The sequence below is a fragment of the Chrysemys picta genome, chromosome 24, assembly GCF_011386835.1.
Source record: "Chrysemys picta bellii isolate R12L10 chromosome 24, ASM1138683v2, whole genome shotgun sequence".
Lineage (NCBI taxonomy): Eukaryota > Metazoa > Chordata > Testudines > Emydidae > Chrysemys > Chrysemys picta.
The window spans coordinates 13,446,144-13,467,370 of NC_088814.1; the positions used below are offsets into that span (position 1 = coordinate 13,446,144).

A 21,227-nucleotide genomic window follows, 5' to 3' on the forward strand; every position below is an offset into this window, starting at 1 on the left:
AAGGTCTGGTAATCTCTCACAACAATGCTGCTCTGGTGACAGTTAAAATGGGGCTGTAGACAAGACTGATTCAGTATCAATGATTCTAGGTTTCAGAGAGGTAGCCGTGTTAGTCGGTATCAGCAAAAACAATGAGGAGTCCTTGTGGCAACTTAGAAACTAACAAATTTATTTGGGCATAAGCTTTCGTGGGCCAAAACCCACTTCATCAGATGCATGGAGTGGAAAACACAGTAGGAAGATACAACACACTTTTCATGTACTGTTATATATATATCTTCCTACTGTATTTTCCACTCCATGCATCTGATGAAGTGGGTTTTAGCCCACAAAAGCTTATGCCCAAAATGATTATAGGGAAGCTCTACTCTCAAAGATCATGGGAAAGCCCTCAGATGGCTGAATGGAGGCTCACAACTGAAAGACGAATAAAGTAGCACGTTACAATATGAGAAGTTACGTCATTTACATAACTGCTAATGTTTTCCCAACGATACACACAAAAGACTAAGTCATCTTTACTGCTACATGACTCTAGTTACCAGGGAAGGTTATGAGGTAGTTTCAGGTCTTCAATCATAGCTTGAATCTCACTACAGAAGATACTAAGTGATCACCCGCACACACACAGGGAGTGCTGGGTATCCGGTGTGTGCAAAGCCTATTCTGATGGTTCCAGATATCTTAGATTTAAAAGTCAACCTTTCAGATCAACCCAGGCTATCTTCAAAACCAACTTTCCACAGCACTTCATATCAATAGGAAAGCATTTTACTGCGGAGTGGGGTAGGAAATGGAGAAGAGGAGACCAGTTGCACTTCTATCTATCCAATTGTGCACGTTCTATCGTTTTTCACTCCAATTTCATTTTCAGCATCTCTTTCTAGAGCCGATATAAGGACCAAGCACTTGTTTCTCAGTTTGTTTTCCTCCTAGTGTTTTTCTCTGATCTCATTATCAGCTTTGCTGTTGTCAAAGTGTGTATCTAAGCTACTGTCGAAGGCCCTTCATCTCTGGCCACTACTTTGTTTGAACTAGAATGTTTAAGTTTTTGCCACAAACTCTAATGATTCCAGAGAGTTCCCGATAACCCTCTTACTCCTTCCAGTGATTCCATTCTTCTTAAGAGGGCCATGAGTCCTTTCAGTAACCTTGGTCTTGGTTTCACAAACACGGGCTTAAACTGCCCTCAGAAAGCTCACAGTGTCTTCAATGGAAACTGCTTGTGCACATACACAGACCTATTTTTAATTAAAATAATCAGTGGGCAAAACTAAGATGTGAACATGCGCAGATAGTGCAGGAAAGGAGATCCACCAAGGGCAGTAAATAAGATAGGAGTTTGGACACTGAGTTGCCTTTCTCCAAATCCATACCACACTGTGGCAGAGTAACCACACATGAGAGCAATCAGGTCCAGGTCTGATGGGCTCTTGCTGGGCTTTCGCTTACCTGTAGGCTGTTTGGCTCTGCTTGCAGCAATGAAAGGCTCCCTGGGGAAGCTCAGAGAATCAGCAGGAGGCTGAACTAGACAAGCATTTCCTGGAACCACTGCTCCTGTTGGGCTCTTGCCTGGAGATTCATTCACAGATTCCAAGGCCAGAAGGAACCATTACAATCATCTAACTCCTGCATAAGACAGGCTGTAGATCTGTCATGAATTAATTCCTGTTGAATTACAGCATTTTTAGAGACATTCTTCTTTTTTCCTAGCATAGTGACTTATTTATGGTAGAATAATTTTAAAGAGTTTGGCAGGCATTCTGTTTCTGGGTTATTTGTAAATTGCAGCAAATAAACACTTCAGCACAGAATTGTTGTAGCCTTTGGATGGCTAATTTACCCTGCTCTACACATCTCTGAAAATACAATGAATGTTACATAAAAATCTAATATGAACACACATAGCATGTCACACAATGGCGTCCTGGTTCATCACTGAAGCTCCCAGGCGGTACCACAATACAAATAATGAAGCTACAGGCTAATGTAGAACCATGCCTATCTGAAATTGTCTACCACCCAATATATTCTGAATTAGATTACTTCCGCCACTGTGCACGTGCACTGAAAAGTCCACCATTTACCCCAATAAATTCCATATCCCTTGGTCTATCCAGATAAGTATTGCATTTTGTTTTGGGAAGTGATCACATGAGGTTGTTTAACTCATACTGTCAGGTGGTAACCAAAGGACTATTTTAGCACTGGTGTTCTTAATTCCAATCGAACCTATGGCCAATGTTTGTCTGTTAAGATTTCAGCTCACATACACCAGACAGTTCTGAAGTCAGTGCAGTGCCTGTGTGCTCTGCAGATATGACTAACTAATATTGACTTATATGCTTCACTTCCAGAACATTCTTTGCATGTTATGGGAACCACACACAGTTACAAGAAATTTATATTTTATTTTATGCTGCAAAGGGTCTAGATCACATCTATATAGTTACAGGGCTGCAACTGGCATATTTATTGCATTTTGCATATAAGGCATAATCTGTGAGCACTTAGCAGAAAAAGGAAAGGGTAAGTTTTGCTGCTCCAGACAGTGAGCAATTGTTTTCCTTTTTTTTCCTAATAAATTATATGCAGACCTGAACAGATGTCACACTGGCATTTGAGATCTGAAATACAGTTGAAGAGCAAGTTATGACTAATGCAGAAAAAAAATGTCAGAAAGCATTTTTTCAAATTTCAGATAAGCTCTTTAGCCCTAGGGTTCATCATAGAGAGAAGGGGAGTTCCGCTGGGTGTCTTAACATCCACTTACCTGTGAAATGCCTCTTTGAATAGTCTGGATAAACCTGTGTTGGTAACTATATTTATTTATTTAAGGCCTGGCAATCCCTTTAACTCACTGCCTCCCAAAATACTATTGCTCTTTCAGAACCCTATCATTTTATTAATTTAAGTTCACTTAATATAAGAAGAAAAGGAAAGGTCTGAACACTACACATTATGTATACAGGCACTGCGGTCTCTGCATATAGCAGCCAGTTTTCTGACCTCTTCCAAATACGCTGATGCCCGTGAAAGGGTTACATTGGTAAAGCTAGCTGCTCCATGTAGTTGCTAAGTAACAGTGTCTTGCTCTCAGGGTACTCTCAACCAATGAGAATATTCTGGTAATATAATCCTATCTTGGTGTTCCATTGGTTAGTGTGCGGTCATTCAATATCCAGCTGGGGGAGGTATGTGGGTGGAGTTGTACTGGAACCAAGATGAAACTTTCCAGTTTACTTCTGCGGTTTCTGCTAACTCAGCTGAATTCATCATTCAAATGCGATGGGTTAAGGGACTTTGCATCTCTGGTGTGAAGACGATGCATTCTAGTCATTTCAAAAAGTAAAAGTTTAAGGTGATTAGTGCCAGAGTCCATCATTTTTCTCTGTTCCATTAAAAGCCTAACCTTTATTCAATGAACAGCTGCACACGTGCATGTCTGTATCACAGTGGGAGCAAAGAGGTGAGTTATACATGCTTTCCACTCTCTAGAAGACTGATCATAGTTACATAAATGGAAGAGTTAAATATTAGTAGTACCAAGCGCTTCTGGCATCTCAATAACCATCCCTGGACATGGATTTTGAGCAATGGACATGCCACGAAAGAAACTGACTACATCATCATCAGAAATCGCTCCACAGTGAAATCTCACTAAGTCTTCAGGTGTGCAGAAGCACCAGTAAACTCAGATCATAGACTAGTTGTCACTCAGTTCCAACTGCATCTCCCAACTCCTCACAAGCCAGACAGTACAGTGTCCAGCAACTTTCCAAGGGCTATGCTGAAGCTGTGAAATACACATAGGCTATCAAAGATAACATACGTAACCTTAGTATCCTCTTGGATGAGGTGGCGATCACCTGGAGTGGTCTATGTAATGCTATATCACACACCGCCACTTGAAACAATCAGCTTCAGACAGTGACAAGAAACCTTGGCTTTCTGAAGAGACCTCTGAATATTAAGGAAAAAAGGCAGAAGCACAGAAGCAGGGAGACGTCCAATAACAAAGGTTAACCGGCATTTTCTGGGCCATGGCAAAACGTGACCATGAGATCTACATCAACACTCTGGTCAACAAAGCAGAGGACAGCCTAAAACACAACAATCTGTATCTCGCCTATAGAGCTATCACACTCCTGGCTGGCAGCCATAAACAGTCTTCCAACATCCCCATGAAACCACACGGCTCTCCTTGCTCATCAACAGATGAAGTCCTGGACAGATGGAAAACAAATTTTGAAAGCATGCTGAATCACACCCCTGCTGATGACTGTCCAGGGCTACATGACCCAGGGACGAATGCTGATTTTCTCTCACTCAAAGTACGGAAGGCCATCCAAAATTTACAGAATGGACATGCTGCTGGACCTGATGGTATTCCATTCCCGCTGCTCAAAGATGCCTTGTAACCAGGGAGCATTGGTCTCCATCAACTGGTTTTAAAAGTGTGAGCATCAGGCAGAATGGAAAGACATCACCAGTCTGCCTGTCCAAGGATCTCACATCAAGTGCGGCAGCTACAGGCTGATCTCATTGACATCAGTCCCTGGAAAGGTCTTTGCTCATGATGTGCTTGATAGGATGAAGCCACTCCTTAGGAGACATTGTCATCCACAACAATCAGGTTTTGCAGCTGGACGGTTGACAATGGGTACTCCAGTTTCTGGCTAAGCTGCACAAGAATTTAACCGCTTGCTTCACCTGGCCTATATTGACATCAAAGTGCCTTCTCATCTGGTTGACAGGTCAGCACTTTGGCTCATACTGAAAGGAGCTGGCGTCCCAAATGTTTTGCTAAACCTGGTACATGATTTTCACACCAGTACCTGTGTGAGAATGAGTACTGGTTAATGGCTTTCACTGCGTTTCCACACAGGGATGTCCCAATTTGACATCACATAAGTTTGATGTGAAAGCTGAGTGGTCATGTCAGGTTTTCTATGACAGCAATTCAAGACAGATCATGCTTCTCACTGTGAAATTAGATTTGATTTTTGTATAAATCTCATCAGTGTTGGAAATAAAAAAAACTGTATATGTAGCAACAGATGAACAGGACACTTCTTTAGGCAGCAAAGAGATTTCTGTGTTTAAAATCCCATTGCTTTTAAGGAAAAATTCATGAAATGTAAGTATACAAAGACTGCATAGCTGACAAACAGATATCAAAAACAGGCAACTGCAGATCCAGGGTTTAAAAACAGTCTGGCAACATAACAAAGGGAACCAAAGTTAATCATGGCATCACCAGCAACTACGGTTTGAAGAAATGGGCATTCTTCAGCACCAGGACTTGTTGAGCTCATCTAGGGGCCAGAGAATGTAGTTTTTGCAGTGAGACCACTAACAGATTGGTAACAGGATATCATACAGAAGTCAAGGTTGATAAAAAGAACAGATGACCCTATCTGATTTGAGCAGAAGACCCACTGCTCATAATCCAAGAAAACAGCATATGATTCCATCAGTATTAATCAGTTACATTCCCACATTGAGAATAAAGGAGATTTCATAGATCCCAACAGAAAAAAACACATAGGACAAGATAGCCTTCAGTGTTAGATATCAATTGCTTTTAAGTGTGCACAGTCCAATCAAAAAACATAGTACCAAGATTTGGGGACGGTGGGAAGAGAGGGCACTTTCCTTCTCCCCAGAGTCCCCAGGCTTAAATAATTTCAGAGTCCCAGAATTATCACACAATTAGTTCTTATCTGATCTGTTGAATCAGAAATAGAACTGAATGCCTGTACCCCAGATGTATTTCTGCTGTGCTATACTCACCCATCTGCTCCACAAGCTCTGGTGGAAAAACTCGAGAGGCAAACGCTCGGCGGAAGATGTCTGAAAATTCTCTGTCAAGACCTCCTATCCCCATCTTCTCAAAGTTCCAATCAGGGTTGATGATTGACTGGCGGTTCTCCTTGGTCTTAGATTTACCTGTAGAAAAGACATCGCCAGTTCAGGAATTAAGCACAGCCGAATTATAGCCACAGACTGATACACTGGAGAAAATGCAGGTTTCGTAGTCCATGTGCAATAGTTTTATAAAAACCACCACGAGGACAAACTACACAGCACTTCCTACTCCCATTATGGGGGCTGAGGCGACTGTGCATTAAATAGTTGTCTTCATTTTAGAGGACTGCTTATATTAAGCTCTAAAAGCTATAATAAAAAATAGTAGTACAGCTGAGCTGCCAGCTGTCGGAACAACGTAATTTCATTTTAACTTCATTCCATTCAGTTTTGTAATGGGCATTGCAGCCACTGTATGGAACAACACACTCGTCTGAGACCTTTGCTTTCCAAAGGTGTTTCTTGGCAATTTCACAATCAGAGAACATCTAGAGGGAGCAACCCTAAGAATTCATAGAGTGATCCTGCAAGGTACCGAGCACCCTCAAGTCACATGGATTTCAATGTGCGTCGAGGGGTCTCAGCACTTTCTTATAGACTTCCAGCACTTCATAGGATTGGGCCCTTTGCAGCATTCTGGGTGTTTTTATTTTAGCTATTTTGAAGGTAGTGATAGGTCAGAGAGGCAACTGAAATCACTGAGAGAGCCAAGTGCAGAGACAATGAAAACACTGGAATACACCCTTTAAAATTAGGCTGACAAGACAGTAGCAAATATAGTCTAGGAAATCATCCTGCAGTAGATGAGAGTCTTATTAGCACCATCATTAACTTCTATGATCTACAGGCACACTGAGAATCAATACTACAATTCCTCGGATACCAAAAATGTCTAATACAGTATGTCTAATAACCACAATACCCGGAAGCAAAAGATTAATGGTGAAAATTTTATCTCTTGGTTACCGTTTCCATGGGCTGACTGTATATTTATTTTCTTATTACTTGTCCCTACCAGCAAGATTGCAGACTCACTCAGACAAACTGCTTGCTCCTTTAGTTATCCTTAGACTATACTACCCCCTTCTGGCCACACGTGGTGTTCATTATATAACAATAAGAAACTAACTCCCTCAAAGATAAAGAGCTTGGATGTAGACTTGCGTTGTGGTTTCAAAATGAATACATATGAAGTTCCCTAACACACCTTTGCTGAGGAATGGCAACATAACTGGAATTAATAAACAAATGAAGTAAAAACAACAGTACTTTAAAAAAAGGCAGAGCAAAGGCAGATTCGGCTTCAAAAACTAGTGCTCAGTTGCCACTTGCCCGAAAAGTACAATCACTTGGGTTAGTTTTACCTAGCAGTAATAACTATTAATAACACTCTGAACAGTGCGGATCAGTGGCTCGCAAAGCACATTAAACTATGTACCAATTAAGGTGCTAATAATGAGGTGTCAATTTGACGGATAAGCAAATTGAGGCACAAAAAGATTAAGTGATTTGTTCACAGGCAAGGCTACATTTTAGTCACGGGCAGTAAACAAAAATTCACGGCCTGTGACCTGTCTATGACTTTTACTATATACCCCTGACTAAAACTTGGGGTGGGAGGAGCTGCCCAAGGGCACCACGGGTGCTGGGGGAGGCGGGCAGCAGCACATGGCCCGGGACTCCCACTGGTGCTGGGGGGGTGGGGGAGCAGGCAGTGGCACACAGCAGCACACAGCTTGCGACCCCCGTTGGTGCTGCGGGGTGTGGAGGTGGGAGAGAGACGTGGTGACCTGAGACTGCCCCAGCAGCAGCCAGTGCAACTGGTGCACAGGCTGCCTGAGCTGCCCCTGAGCCAGTCAAACCGGCCACTGCAGAAGTCAGAGGTCACGGAAAGTCACGGAATCCGTGACTTCTGTGACCTCCGTGACATACTTGCAGCTTTATTCATGGGCACTTGTAGGGACAGGGCCAAGAATCCCAATTCCTAGTCCTCTGCTAGACCACACTCCACACAGAAATGTGCTATGATAGAGATTGGAGGTCACTGATCAACTGTGATCCTAAACATTAGGCTAGCAAAATATCACTGCTTGCCATGCTGCAGTAAGTTGAATAGTTTTTACATTTCCCCTTTAAGCTGTTCCTACGGAACTGTATTATGAATTAAGTGGATTTTATGTAATTCCTCCTACATTGCATAAGTAATGACTGCCTGCTCAACTTTAACTCAGCCACCGTAAATGTATTCCTTATGATATAGTCTTTAATTACATGGTCACATATTTCCCCCCCCCCCCCCCATGGGACCCCTGTGTTATTCAGTGCTCAGAGAATTATTCAAACTTCTATAGTGTATGAGGTGGCTACGTGTAACACATCTGCTTCATTTGTTGCAGAAGTTGGAATGTGTGTAGTGAATGAAGCAGGAGACTGCAAGAGAAAAGGACAGTCTCATGGTTAAGGAAGTTGAATGTCACCCCAGAAAACTAGTTTCTATCTCCTACCTCTGCTCGAGTACCTACATGATGGCGAACAAGTCACAAACTAAACTTTCCATAAGTGGCCACTAATTGTGTGTGTCTCGTTTTCTAGGTGCCCTCCAATTCGATACACCTACGGCCTGGCTTGCAGAAGTGCAGAGCAGTCTGAGTTCCAATTTAAGCCAGAGACACCTGTGCTTTGAAAATATAATGTACTATAAAAATTCTAAATGTTCTGAAAAATCAGGCTCTAAGTGTCAAACTGGGCACCCAAAATTAATGGGCACTTCAAAAGTTTGGCTTTAACTTCTGTGCATCAATTCCCCATCTGTAAAATGAGGATATCACCACTGCCTAATTCCACAGGAGTGCCGTGAAAATAAATTGATTACCCTTTATGCAGCTCAGTAATTAAGGCCTGAGGCCACACACTGATGAGGATAAAAGAAAATTTTGAATAGCTACACATTCAGTGAATGCTGTCTATCCTGTGCACTAAGTACCCTGTAGAAAGAGAAAAGAAAAAGCATGTGATATGGAATTAAGGATTACCAGAATGCATACACACAAGGGGGCCAAATTAAGGGCCTGTGCAGCCATAATTCTTGCATTTCCTAACTTTTGAGTGTTTGACTTGCAACATGAATGTTCTTTTAAACACAGATTTTTTTTCCTTTTGTAATTTAATATACATTCTAGTATCTCCTCTTTCATTTTCAGAGACACTTCTGTTGGTTTGAATTTTTAGTCCCAGCTAGTTAACATATCAGCTGATACATTAGATAGAAATTCATTTATTTATTGACTGTTGGAAGTGTAAGGCACCCTCACCATAGTATTGAGGCACCAACAGTCTGTTGGCCAATGTAGCAAACACTGATTAATGTGTGAATTCACATTTTCAAAAATATTAACTCCTATTAATTCAAATTTTGAATATTAATTAAAAAATATTGGAATTCATAGGTATTTGTTTTCTTCACTCACTAAGGTAAAATTAGATGCTTCAGAACTTGAGCCAAACTAAACGCACCTCCTTCATCCACATGACGCAAAAATAAATTTAATTCAGATGTTTTATTTATATGTTACTAGTTCTTTACTTTCTTCCCATTTAGTAATTTAAGATTGTAAAAATGGATATTTTGAACTTGTTTAGTTTCCTAATTGCTAGCAGAATTTCAGATTTTACATAGTTTTTTTTCTGCCAATAAATTTCATGCTTAAAATGCTCAACTATGCTTTAAAAGACAAGTCCTGAGCCTCATTAACATCTTTATTGTGCAAACAACAAACTCAGTACGAAATTGACAGGCAAATATCCTGCACTATATTTGCAACTAACACCACCACTTTCACAAGTCAAGAAAACTGAAATGCTTCAACCATACTCCTCTTAGGGTTTGCAATTTGAAGACAATGGGACTTTTGCTCCAAACTCAATAGGACTTGTGCTCCACAGGCACTACAGGATGGGATTTTCAAAAGCCATTAGGAACCTAACTTTCGGCTTTTGGTTTTGAAAATTTTGGCCTGTGTGTATAAACACAATAACTCTGTTAATGAATTCAGAGTCCAAATAATTTTTCACTGTTAATGCTAAAGCAATTTTGCTTTGAAGTGACATTTTATATCACTAAGAGACATGTTAATAAAATACAATTTTAGTGCCTTATGCTGAAAACACTCATGCACATGCTTAACTTCTAGCACATCAGTATACCCATTGAAGTCAGTGGGACTATTCACATGAGTAAAGTTACATACCTGCTTAAGTATTTGCAGATTCAGAGGCCTTAATTTCCATATTTTGGTTTTTATCTATAGCAATTTTGTAAAGTTCATATAAGTCACCATATCAGTCATGGCATGTAAAATAATAGCTTTTACAATTAAATTCATTATAAATTTTAATCTGAAATTTCAATAGCAGTTTTTTCAGATTAGCTTTTATAAACTCTCAACCAGATTTAAATCAATGATTTTTTTTTAAATTAAAGTGATTTTAAGTCACTTTCGTTAAAATTGCTCCCCTCTGGTTGTGAATAGAGAAAAATCAATTCAAGATTATTTAAAGTTAAAATAAATAAAAAAAAAACTAGTTAGGCTTCTTAGCTTCAGTGTTTCCATATCAGGGTCTCATTTTCAGAGTTGAATGCCAGCACCTGCTGTTGTCACAGCTGAAAATTAGGCCTACAAGCAGGGAAGTTAAATAATCTATTATCATTTAGAGTCTCAAAGACCCTTGGCTTTCTTCTACTGTAGGTATTACAACTACCATGATATAAAGACTTGTATGACTACCCTGGCAAGTAATAGTACCTTTCAATACTACACTAGATCAGTTGTTATTCTATTCCCTTTACATTCCTGGGATCAGTTCAGAATGGCTTCTTGGATTTGGAAGAACTCACCAATCAGATTGAGAGAGGAGTTCTCAGCCTTTTCAAATGCAACTTGACTATTCCCAACAACCAGACCCACATCAATCTGTGTGGAAGGAAACAAAAATAATTAAACCTTAATATCAGACTCAACTTCAAATTATTCTTCTCTGGATGCCCCCTAGCAAGTCTCCAAACAGAGGCAAGAGATAGCAGCAAACAAGCTCCATTGCAAAAGGGATTTGTTTGGAAGTAAATATTAACTAAGTCATGTTAGAGGCATCTCTCATTCTTCCTTAACACTATTCTTAGTGACACCCTGTAGCAGTATCTTTTACACTCATAACATGCAAGCAGAATAAAGTCTATACCAGTAACATATAAACTTGGTGCTTTAATAGGGCCAATTACACAAAACTGAAAACAATTATGAGCCAAATCAGCTGGAAGGAAGAATTTAATCAGAAAAATGTGAACGATAATTTGAGTCATTTAAGAACACCTTAATAGATGCCCAAAAAACCACCATCCCACAATCAAGAAAGAAGGCTGTACTAGATAAAAAAAAAAAAAAAAGAAACTGGTTTAGAGGGGAAGTGAAGGTAGCTATAATTTTTTTTTAAATTATATGTAACAAATGGATAGTAATGAATATAAAGCTGAAGTTAGGAACTGTAGAAAATTGATTAGGGAAGCAAAGGGACACAAGGAAAAATCTATATCCAGCAGAGTTAAGGACTATAAGGAGATTTTTAAATACTTTAGGAATAAAAACAATCCTAACAATGGTATAGGTCCATTATTAGATGAGAATGGTAGAATTATCAACAATGCAGAAAAGGCAGAGGTAATCAATAAATATTTCTGTTCAGTACTTGAGGAAAAAACAGATAAGAAGGGCCATAGTGGGTAAGACCAAGGGTCCATCTAGACCAGTGTCCTGTCTTCCAACATTGGCCAGGGCCAAATGCTTCAAAGTAATAAACAGAACAGGACAATTATTGAGTGACCCATCCCCTGTCATCCAATCCCAGCTTCTGGTAGTCAGAGATTTAGGGACACCCAGAGCATGCGTTTGCATCCTTGAGCATCCTGGCAAATAGACATTAATGGACCAATCCTCCATGAATGTATCTAATTCTTTTTTTGAATCCACTTATACTTTTAGCCTTCAGAACATCCCATGGCAATGAGTTCCACGGCGCTTTCTTTTGTTTGTTTTAAACCTGTTACCTATTAATTTCACTGGGTGACCCCGGATTCTTGTGTTATGTGAATGGATACCTAACACTTCCTTATTCATTTTCTCCATAACAGTCATGATTTTATAGACCTCTATCATATTCCCCCCGCCCCCTTAGTCTCTTTTCTAAATTGAACAGCTCCAGTCTTTTTAATCTCTCCTCACTTGAAAGCTGTTCCATACCCCTAATCATTTTTGTTGCCCTTCTATGTATTTTTTCCAATTCTAATGTATCTTTTTTGAGATGAGGCGACCAGAAGTACATGCAATATTCAAGGCGTGGGAGTCTCATGGATTTATATAGTGGCATTATGATATTTTCTGTGTTATTAGTGATCTTTTTCCTAATAGTTCCTAACATTGTTAGTGTTTTTGGCTTCTATTGCACATTCAACAGATGCTTACAAAGAACTATCCGTGATGACTCCAGGATGTTGGTAACAGTTAATTTAGAACCAATCATTTTGTACATATAGTTGGGGTTATGTTTTCCAATGTGCATTACTTTACACTTATTAACATTTAATTTTATCAGCCATTTTGTTGCCGAGTCACCAAGTTTAGTGAGATCCCTTTGTAACTCTTCACAGTCAACTCTGGACTTAATCATCTTGAATAATTTAATATCTCAAACTTTGCCACCTCACTGTCTACTCCTTTTTCCAGATCATTTATGAATATGTCAAATAGCATAATTCTCAGTACAGAATCTTGAGGGACCCGACTACTTACCTCTTTCCATTGTGATATAGTCTCATCATATAGTAATAACACTCTTTCCATTCCACTAATACCTCTGGAGCTTGTTAAAAAGAAGCTACTAAATTTATGACATTTTTAAATCAGCAGATCCAGATAACTTGCATATCATAGAATCATAGAATATCAGAGTTGGAAGGGACCTCAAGAGGTCATCTAGTCCAACCCCCTGCTCAAAGCAGGACCAATTCCCAGCTAAATCCTCCCAGCCAGGGCTTTGTCAAGCCGGGCCTTAAAAACCTCCAAGGAAGGAGACTCCACCACCTCCCTAGGTAACACATTCCAGTGTTTCACCACCCTCCTAGTGAAATAGTTTTTCCTGATATCCAACCTGGACCTCCCCCACTGCAACTTGAGACCATTGCTCCTTGTTCTGTCGTCTGCCACCACTGAGAACAGCCGAGCTCCATCCTCTTTGGAACCCCTTCAGGTAGTTGAAGGCTGCTATCAAATCCCCCCTCATTCTTCTCTTCTGGAGACTAATCAATCCCAGTTCCCTCAGCCTCTCCTCATAAGTCATGTGCTCCAGACCCCTAATCATTTTTGTTGCCCTCCGCTGGACTCTTTCCAATTTTTCCACATCCTTCTTGTAGTGTGGGGACCAAAACTGGACACAGTATTCCAGATGAGGCCTCACCAATGTCGAATAAAGGGGAACGATCACGTTCCTCGATCTGCTGGCAATGCCCCTACTTATACAGCCCAAAATGCCGTTAGCCTTCTTGGCAACAAGAGCACACTGTTGACTCATATCCAGCTTCTCATCCACTGTGATCCCTAGGTCCTTTTCTGCAGAACTGCTACCTAGCCATTCGGTCCCTAGTCTGTAGCAGTCCATGGGATTCTTCCGTCCTAAGTGCAGGACTCTGCACTTGTCCTTGTTGAACCTCATCAGGTTTTTTTTGGCCCAATCCTCTAATTTGTCTAGGTCCCTCTGTATCCGATCCCTACCCTCTAGTGTATCTACCATGCCTCCTAGTTTAGTGTCATCTGCAAACTTGCTGAGAGTGCAGTCCACACCATCCTCCAGATCATTAATAAAGATATTAAACAAAACCGGCCCCAGGACCGACCCTTGGGGCACTCCGCTTGAAACCGGCTGCCAACTAGACATGGAGCCATTGATCACTACCCGTTGAGCCCGACGATCTAGCCAGCTTTCTATCCACCTTACAGTCCATTCATCTAGCCCATACTTCTTTAACTTGGCGGCAAGAATACTGTGGGAGACCGTATCAAAAGCTTTGCTAAAGTCAAGGAATAACACATTCACTGCTTTCCCCTCATCCACAGAGCCAGTTATCTCATCATAGAAGGCAATTAGGTTAGTCAGGCACGACTTCCCCTTCGTGAATCCATGCTGACTGTTCCTGATCACTTTCCTCTCCTTTAAATGTTTCATAATTGATTCCTTGAGGACCTGCTCCATGATTTTTCCAGGGACTGAGGTGAGGCTGACTGGCCTGTAGTTCCCCGGATTCTCCTTCTTCCCTTTTTTAAAGATGGGCACTACATTAGCCTTTTTCCAGTCATCTGGGACCTCCCCCGATCGCCATGAGTTTTCAAAAATAATGGCTAATGGCTCTGCAATCTCACCCGCCAACTCCTTTAGCACCCTCGGATGCAGCGCATCCGGCCCCATGGACTTGTGCACGTCCAGTTTTTCTAAATAGTCCCGAACCACTTCTTTCTCCACAGAGGGCTGGTCACCTTCTCCCCATGCTGTACTGCCCAGTGCAGCAATCTGGGAGCTGACCTTGTGCGTGAAGACAGAGGCAAAAAAATCATTGAGTACATTAGCTTTTTCCACATCCTCGGTCACTAGGTTGCCTCCCTCATTCAGTAAGGGGCCCACACTTTCCTTGATTTTCTTCTTCTTGCTAACATACCTGTAGAAACCCTTCTTGTTACTCTTAACATCTCTTGCTAGCTGCAACTCCAAGTGTGATTTGGCCTTCCTAATTTCACTCCTGCATGCCTGAGCAATATTTTTATACTCCTCCCTGGTCATTTGTCCAATCTTCCACTTCTTGTAAGCTTCTTTTTTGGAGGTTTTTTTGGAGGTTCACGTTCATATGGAGGTTACTGACCTACAGCTCGCAGGTTCTTCGAGATATGTGGTCCCTATCTGTATACTACACGTGGGTATGCATGCGGTTCATGAGCTTGAGACCAGAGATTTGTAGTAAGCAGCATTTGTTGGTCTGCACCTGCATTTATTCTCACCATGCTCTAACCCAAAGGCACAAATAGCGGCACCTCTCCAGTTTCTCCTCTTGCTGAAAATCAGATAAGGTCTGCATCAGAGAGGAAGGAGGGCGGAGAGTGGCATACAGATAAGGATCACACATCTCAAAGAAATTCCAGTTACAGGTGAGTAACATCCATTTCTTCATGTGCTGGTCCTGAGGAGTATTCCAACATGGGAGATTAGAAAGCAGTACTCAGAGAGAAGGAGGGTACAAGGATGCAGTTGGTATGAATGTCTAACACCACCGTCCCAACTGTTGCATTTGTAGATTAGGCCTGGATTAGATGTAATGTTTCGTGAAGATGTAGATGAAATTCCAGGTAGCTGCATTAGCAATATCTAAAATAGGTGCATCTTCAAGTTGCCTGTGTTCTAGTGGAATGGGGAAGGGATTTACCTTTTCTGGGGAAGGGAGATGACCCAACTGGTAGCAAAGGAGGATACATCCAGAAATCCACTTAGAGAGCCTTCAAGCAGATAATGCTTGTCACTGATTTCATTCTGCTATAGCAAAAAAAAAAAAAAAAGCCTAGGTGTTCTTCTAATTGGTTTCATTCTCTATAGATAGAAGGCCAGAACTCATTTGACATCAAGAGAGGGAAGTCTCTTCCCTTCCTCAGAAGCAGGAAGTTTAGTAAAGAAAACCAGTAAGTGAATATTCTGATTGATGTGGAACTCAGAGATTGCCTTACAATTGAATTTCGGCTGGAGACAAAGAGAAACCTTCTCATTAAATATGGTGTATCGTGTGTGTGTTTCTGAGAGCATCACAGTGCCAGAGAGCAAGGAGCTCACTGGTATCAGGGAGTGAGGTTCAGCTAGCCTGACCAATTCAGTGTACCCCAATTCTCTTATATCGTAATCTGTATCTAACAAGTGTTGTGTAAGGTATCATTGGAAAACCAATGACACCCTGATCTTGAGTGGTCTATGTATGGTAAACATCCAAAGGACTGCACATATATGAAGGAAATATGGGACTAAAGTGTGAAAACGTAGACTCCTCCGCCCAGGTGCAATCCCAGACAACAGGCAATCGCAGTCAAGCGACCATTCATTGGCATATCAGAGGCTGCAAAGACAGATCAATTTGCATTGTAGAAAGCACCACATGGAAGAAACCAGCATGGAACCTTCTCCATGGCACTTTTCCACACAGCAGAGGCCCTAGACTTTATGAAGGTATATTTAAAAAGTTCACTGGACTATAAAAGAGAGGGACAAAGAACCCGGAGTTATCTTTCACGTAAGATGACAAAGGAGCAGAAACTTTGGACTTTGTGGGAGATCCTGACCGTGGCGGCACTGTAAGAATCTTACCTTGAACCAGGATTGTAGTTTTATTAAGTCTTAGTCACTAGAAAGCATTTTTCACTTTTATTTCTTTTAAGTCATTTCTGACTTTATCCCTTACATCTGAATTCACTTAAAATCTCTGTTTGATTAAATAAACTTATTTTATTTTTATTCTAAATCATTCCACGAGTGTGTTTGATTAAAGTGATTTTTAACTCCAGTGAAAGCAACTAGCTACTGTGCTTTACTGTGCAATGGACCTTACTGCTCCTCTGAAGGTTTCAGGAGAGGGACAGACATTTCAGTGCAAATGGCCTTGGGGAAATTCGGGAGTGGGCCTGTGTTGCGGTCACTTGGCTAGTCCTAACCAAGGCTTGGGGTTATCAGAACGGCTATGCAGTAACAAGCAGGCTGCTGGAATCAGAGCTGCTCAACACACAGACATTCAGTGCATGCTTGTAGGCTGGCTGGGAGTGTCTAGACAGGGAGCTACAGCAGCAGCACATTTAAAGCACAACCGCTGACTGGTCTGGGTTGAACACTAAAACATGACAGAGGATCTGCCATGAGAGCTCATATTTCACTAACCCTTCTAGCAGAAGTAAAGGTGACTAGGAAGGCAACCTTCATAGAGGGGCAGGACATGGTACAAGAGGCAAAGAGTTCAGAGGGAAGTCTGGTAAATGTGGCAAGTACAAGCTTGAGGTCCCATTTGGTGCTGGTTTCATAACTGATGGAAAGGTTCTAACGAGACCTCTCAGGAATGTGACTGTTGTAGGATGAGAAAAAAATAGTATAGTCTTCAAATAGAGGATGAAAAGCGCTGATTGCTGCTAGGTGAACCCACAGAGAGCTAAAAAAAAGCCCATCTTGAGATGAAGGACATGGTCAAGAATAGCAGGAAGACCCACAGCCGCAGAAGGAAAAGGGTTCTGTTGCATGCAGATGGAGACGCATCTCCATTTAGCCGTATAGCATCTTCTGATGGAGTCTCTTCTGCTCTGGCTGAGAGTGGACAGGATGTTCTCCGAACATGAATGTTTTAAGTCTGACACCCATCCAAACACCAGGTGGGAGGTGGAGGGGGTCTGGATTGGGGGTGTCTGGTTGTTCTGTTCTCCTCAGGTCAACAGATCTGGTAAGGATCAGATGCTGATGAAAGGACAGGTTGACATTCACAGAATGTCTGGAAACCAAAAATGCCTGGGCCAGTTGCGCACAATGAGAATGACTCAAGCTTTGCTGTGACTCATCTCAGTACCAGTGGTAGCACTGGAATGGGAGGAAAGGCATACTTCAGATGGTTTGTCCAGGAGAGAAAGGTGTCGCCCTTGGAGTCCCTGCCCAGAGCTGCTCTGGAGCAATATAGGTTGAATTTCTTGTTTGCCTGGGAAGCAAAAAGGTCTCAGGATGGCATTCCCCACTGGGTGACTATCTCGTTCAGGATGGAATTGTGTAACTCCCATCCGTGATCTAGGGAGAAGTGTCTGCTGATACTGTCCGCCAGAGAGCTCTGTGCCCTCAGAAGGTATGTTGCCAGGAATGTTATGCAGTTCCTGATGCACCAGTTCCATAAGCTGACTGCCTCTACACAGAGAGGAAGGGATCTAGCCCCATCCATTTTGTTTATGTAGAAGAAAGTGAGCATGTTGTCTGACATCATGTGAACGTGGCTGGAAGGAATCAGTGGGAGGAATGCATTGCAGGCAAGGCAGACTGCTCTCAGCTCCTAGAAGGTTGATATGCATCCTGACTTCTCTAAGGGTCCAGAGGCCTTGCACAGTATGAGTGCCCATGTAGGCTCCCCATACTAGGGGGGATGCATCTATGATGGTCATGTTGGCTGTGGGACAAAAAGTACTCCCTCACATCAGAACCAGTTTTGTCCACCAAACCAAAGAGGTTGCGAACTTGACCGGAACTGTTACCCTAGTAATCATGTTGGTTCCGTCTAAAGAGTAAAAAGAACTGAGCCAGTCCTGCAGATAATGGAGGTGGAGTCTGGCAAATAGCAGTACATAGGTACATGAGACTTAGTAGAGAAAGACAGACCCTGATTGTGGTTCAGGAATAATTAGTCATGGCATGGAACCTCTCCATAGGGAGGTAGATCCTTGCTGAGACTGAATGTAGTCTATAGAGGACTTTTCTTTGTTTATGCAGACTCCCAAGGATGCAAGGAGACTGAGTAAAAAGATGGTAACTGACTGGACCTCCTGACTGGATCTGCCCATCAGCAGCCAATTGTCCAAGCATGGGGAAATACCGTAACTATTTCATCTCAGCTGGGCCACCAGCTCTGAGAAGATCTTCTTGAAAATCCTGGGTGCTACGGGTAGATCAAACAGAAGAACTTTGAACTGGTAGTGTTCCTGTCCTATCAGAAACCCGAGGAACCTCCTGTGGAACTGAAGAACCTCCACAATTTTTAAAAAAGCCGGTAAGCCTGACTTCAGTACCGGGCAAACTGGTTTAAACTATAATAAAGAACAATATTGTCAGAAATATAGATGAACATAATTTGTTGAGGAAGAGTCAACGTGGTTTTAGTAAAGGGAAATCATGCCTCACCAATCTACTAGAATTCTTTGAGAGGCGTCAACAAGCATTTGGACCAAGGGGATCCAGTGGATATAGTGTACTTTAATTTTCAGAAAGCCTTTGAAAAGGTCCCACACCAAAGGCTCTTGCGCAAAGTAAGCTGTCATGGGGTAAGAGGGAAGGTACTCTCATGGATTGGTAACTGGTTAAAAGATAGGAAACAAAGGGTATGTATTAATGGTCAGTTTTCAGAATAGAGAGAGGTAAATAGTGGTGTCCCCCAGGGGTCTGTTCTGAGACCAGTCCTATTCAACATATTCATAAATGATCTGGAAAAGGGGGTAAACAGTGAGGTGGCAAAATTTGCAGATGATTCAAAATTACTAAAGATAGTTAAGACCCAGGCAGACTGCGAATAGCTACAAAAGGATCTCTCAAAATTGCGTGACTGGGCAACAAAATGGCAGATTAAATTTAATGTTGATAAATGCAAAGTAATGCACATTGGAAAGCATAATCCCAACTATAAATATAAAATGATGGGGTCTAAATTAGCTGTTACCACTCAAGAAAGAGATCTTGGAGTCATTGTGGATAGTTCTCTGAAAACATCCACTCAATGTGCAGCGGCAAACAAAAAAACGAACAGAATGCTGGGAATCATTAAGAAAGGGATAGATAATAGGACAGAAAATATCATGTTGCCTCTATATAAATCCATGGTGCACCCACATCTTGGATACTGTGTGCAGATGTGGTCACCCCATCTCAAAAAGATTTACTGGAATTGGAAAAGGTTCAGAAAAGGGCAACAAAAATTATTAGGGGTATGGAATGGCTTCCGTATGAGGAATCATAGAATCATAGAATATCAGGGTTGGAAGGGACCTCAAGAGGTCATCTAGTCCAACCCCCTGCTCAAAGCAGGACCAATTCCCAACTAAATCATCCCAGCCAGGGCTTTGTCAAGCCGGGCCTTAAAAACCTCCAAGAAAGGAGACTCCACCACCTCCCTAGGTAACGCATTCCAGTGTTTCACCACCCTCCTAGTGAAATAGTTTTTCCTAATATCCAACCTGGACCTCCCCCACTGCAACTTGAGACCATTACTCCTTGTTCTGTCATCTGCCACCACTGAGAACAGCCGAGCTCCATCCTCTTTGGAACCCCCCTTCAGGTAGTTGAAGGCTGCTATCAAATCCCCCCTCATTCTTCTCTTCTGGAGACTAAACAATCCCAGTTCCCTCAGCCTCTCCTCATAAGTCATGTGCTCCAGACCCCTAATCATTTTTGTTGCCCTCCGTTGGACTCTTTCCAATTTTTCCACATCCTTCTTGTAGTGTGGGGACCAAAACTGGACACAGTATTCCAGATGAGGCCTCACCAATGTCAAATAAGGGGGAACGATCACGTTCCTCGATCTGCTGGCAATGCCCCTACTTATACAGCCCAAAATGCCGTTAGCCTTCTTGGCAACAAGAGCACACTGTTGACTCATATCCAGCTTCTCGTCCACTGTGACGCCTAGGTGCTTTTCTGCAGAACTGCTACTTAGCCAGGAGAGATTAATAAGACTGGGACTTTTCAGCTTGGAAAAGAGACGGCTAAGGGGAGATATAATTAAGGTCTATAAAATCTTGACTGGTGTAGAGAAAGTAGAGAAGGAAGAGTTGTTTACCACTTCTCATAACACAAGAACCAAATGAAATTAATAGGCAGCAGGTTTAAAACAAATAAAAGGAAGTATTTCTTCACATAACGAACAGTCAACCTGTGGAACTCTTTGCCAGAGGATGTTGTGAAGGCCAAGACTATAACAGGGTTCAAAAAAGAACTAGATAAATTCATGGAGGATAGGTCCATCAATGGCTATTAGCCAGGATGGGCAGGGATGGTGTCCTAGCCTCTGTTTGCCAGAAGCTGGGAATGAGCAGCAGGGGATGGATCACGTGATGATTCCCTGTTCTGTTCATTCCCTCAGGGGCACCTGGCATTGGCCACTGTCGGAAGACAGGATACTGGGCTAGATGGACCTTTGGTCTGACCCAGTATGGCCGTTCTTATGTCCTGGAAAGGAGTTACTGAAAAAGATTTGGGAGAGGTGGGGAATCGAGAATAATCAGCTGAACCCAAGCTCCCAGTGTGACCGTGTGGCTAAAAAGACTAATGTGATCCTGAGAGGAATAAACCAGGGGGAAAGTAGGAGTAGAGAGGTATTTTACCTCTTCTACTCAAGTAAGAGTAAAGAGGTATTTTACCTCTCTATTTGGCACTGGTGAGACTGCTGCTGGACTACTGTGTCCAGTTCTGGTGTCCACAATCCAAGAAGAATGATCATAAATTGGAGATGGTTAAGAGAAAAGCCACAAGAATGATTAAAGGATTAGAAAACGTTTCTTACA

The 21,227-nt window shown here is 41.9% G+C and overlaps 2 protein-coding genes across 5 annotated transcripts in view; one reads left to right on the forward strand and one right to left on the reverse strand.

Annotated features, from left to right (window-relative positions):
* Positions 1–21,227, forward strand: part of LOC135977338 (rho GTPase-activating protein gacV-like) — a 954,030-nt gene that overhangs the window by 559,405 nt on the left and 373,398 nt on the right. The gene's annotated exons all lie outside the window — the stretch shown is intronic.
* Positions 1–21,227, reverse strand: part of NSF (N-ethylmaleimide sensitive factor, vesicle fusing ATPase) — a 167,391-nt gene that overhangs the window by 87,332 nt on the left and 58,832 nt on the right. For all 3 annotated transcript variants that reach the window (XM_005311728.5, XM_065577730.1, XM_065577729.1), the window contains exons 7-8: positions 10,766–10,841; positions 5,797–5,952 (exon numbers count right to left, since the gene is read on the reverse strand). In XM_005311728.5, coding sequence (XP_005311785.1) covers positions 5,797–5,952; positions 10,766–10,841 — 232 coding nt within the window. The remainder of the gene's footprint in view (positions 1–5,796; positions 5,953–10,765; positions 10,842–21,227) is intronic.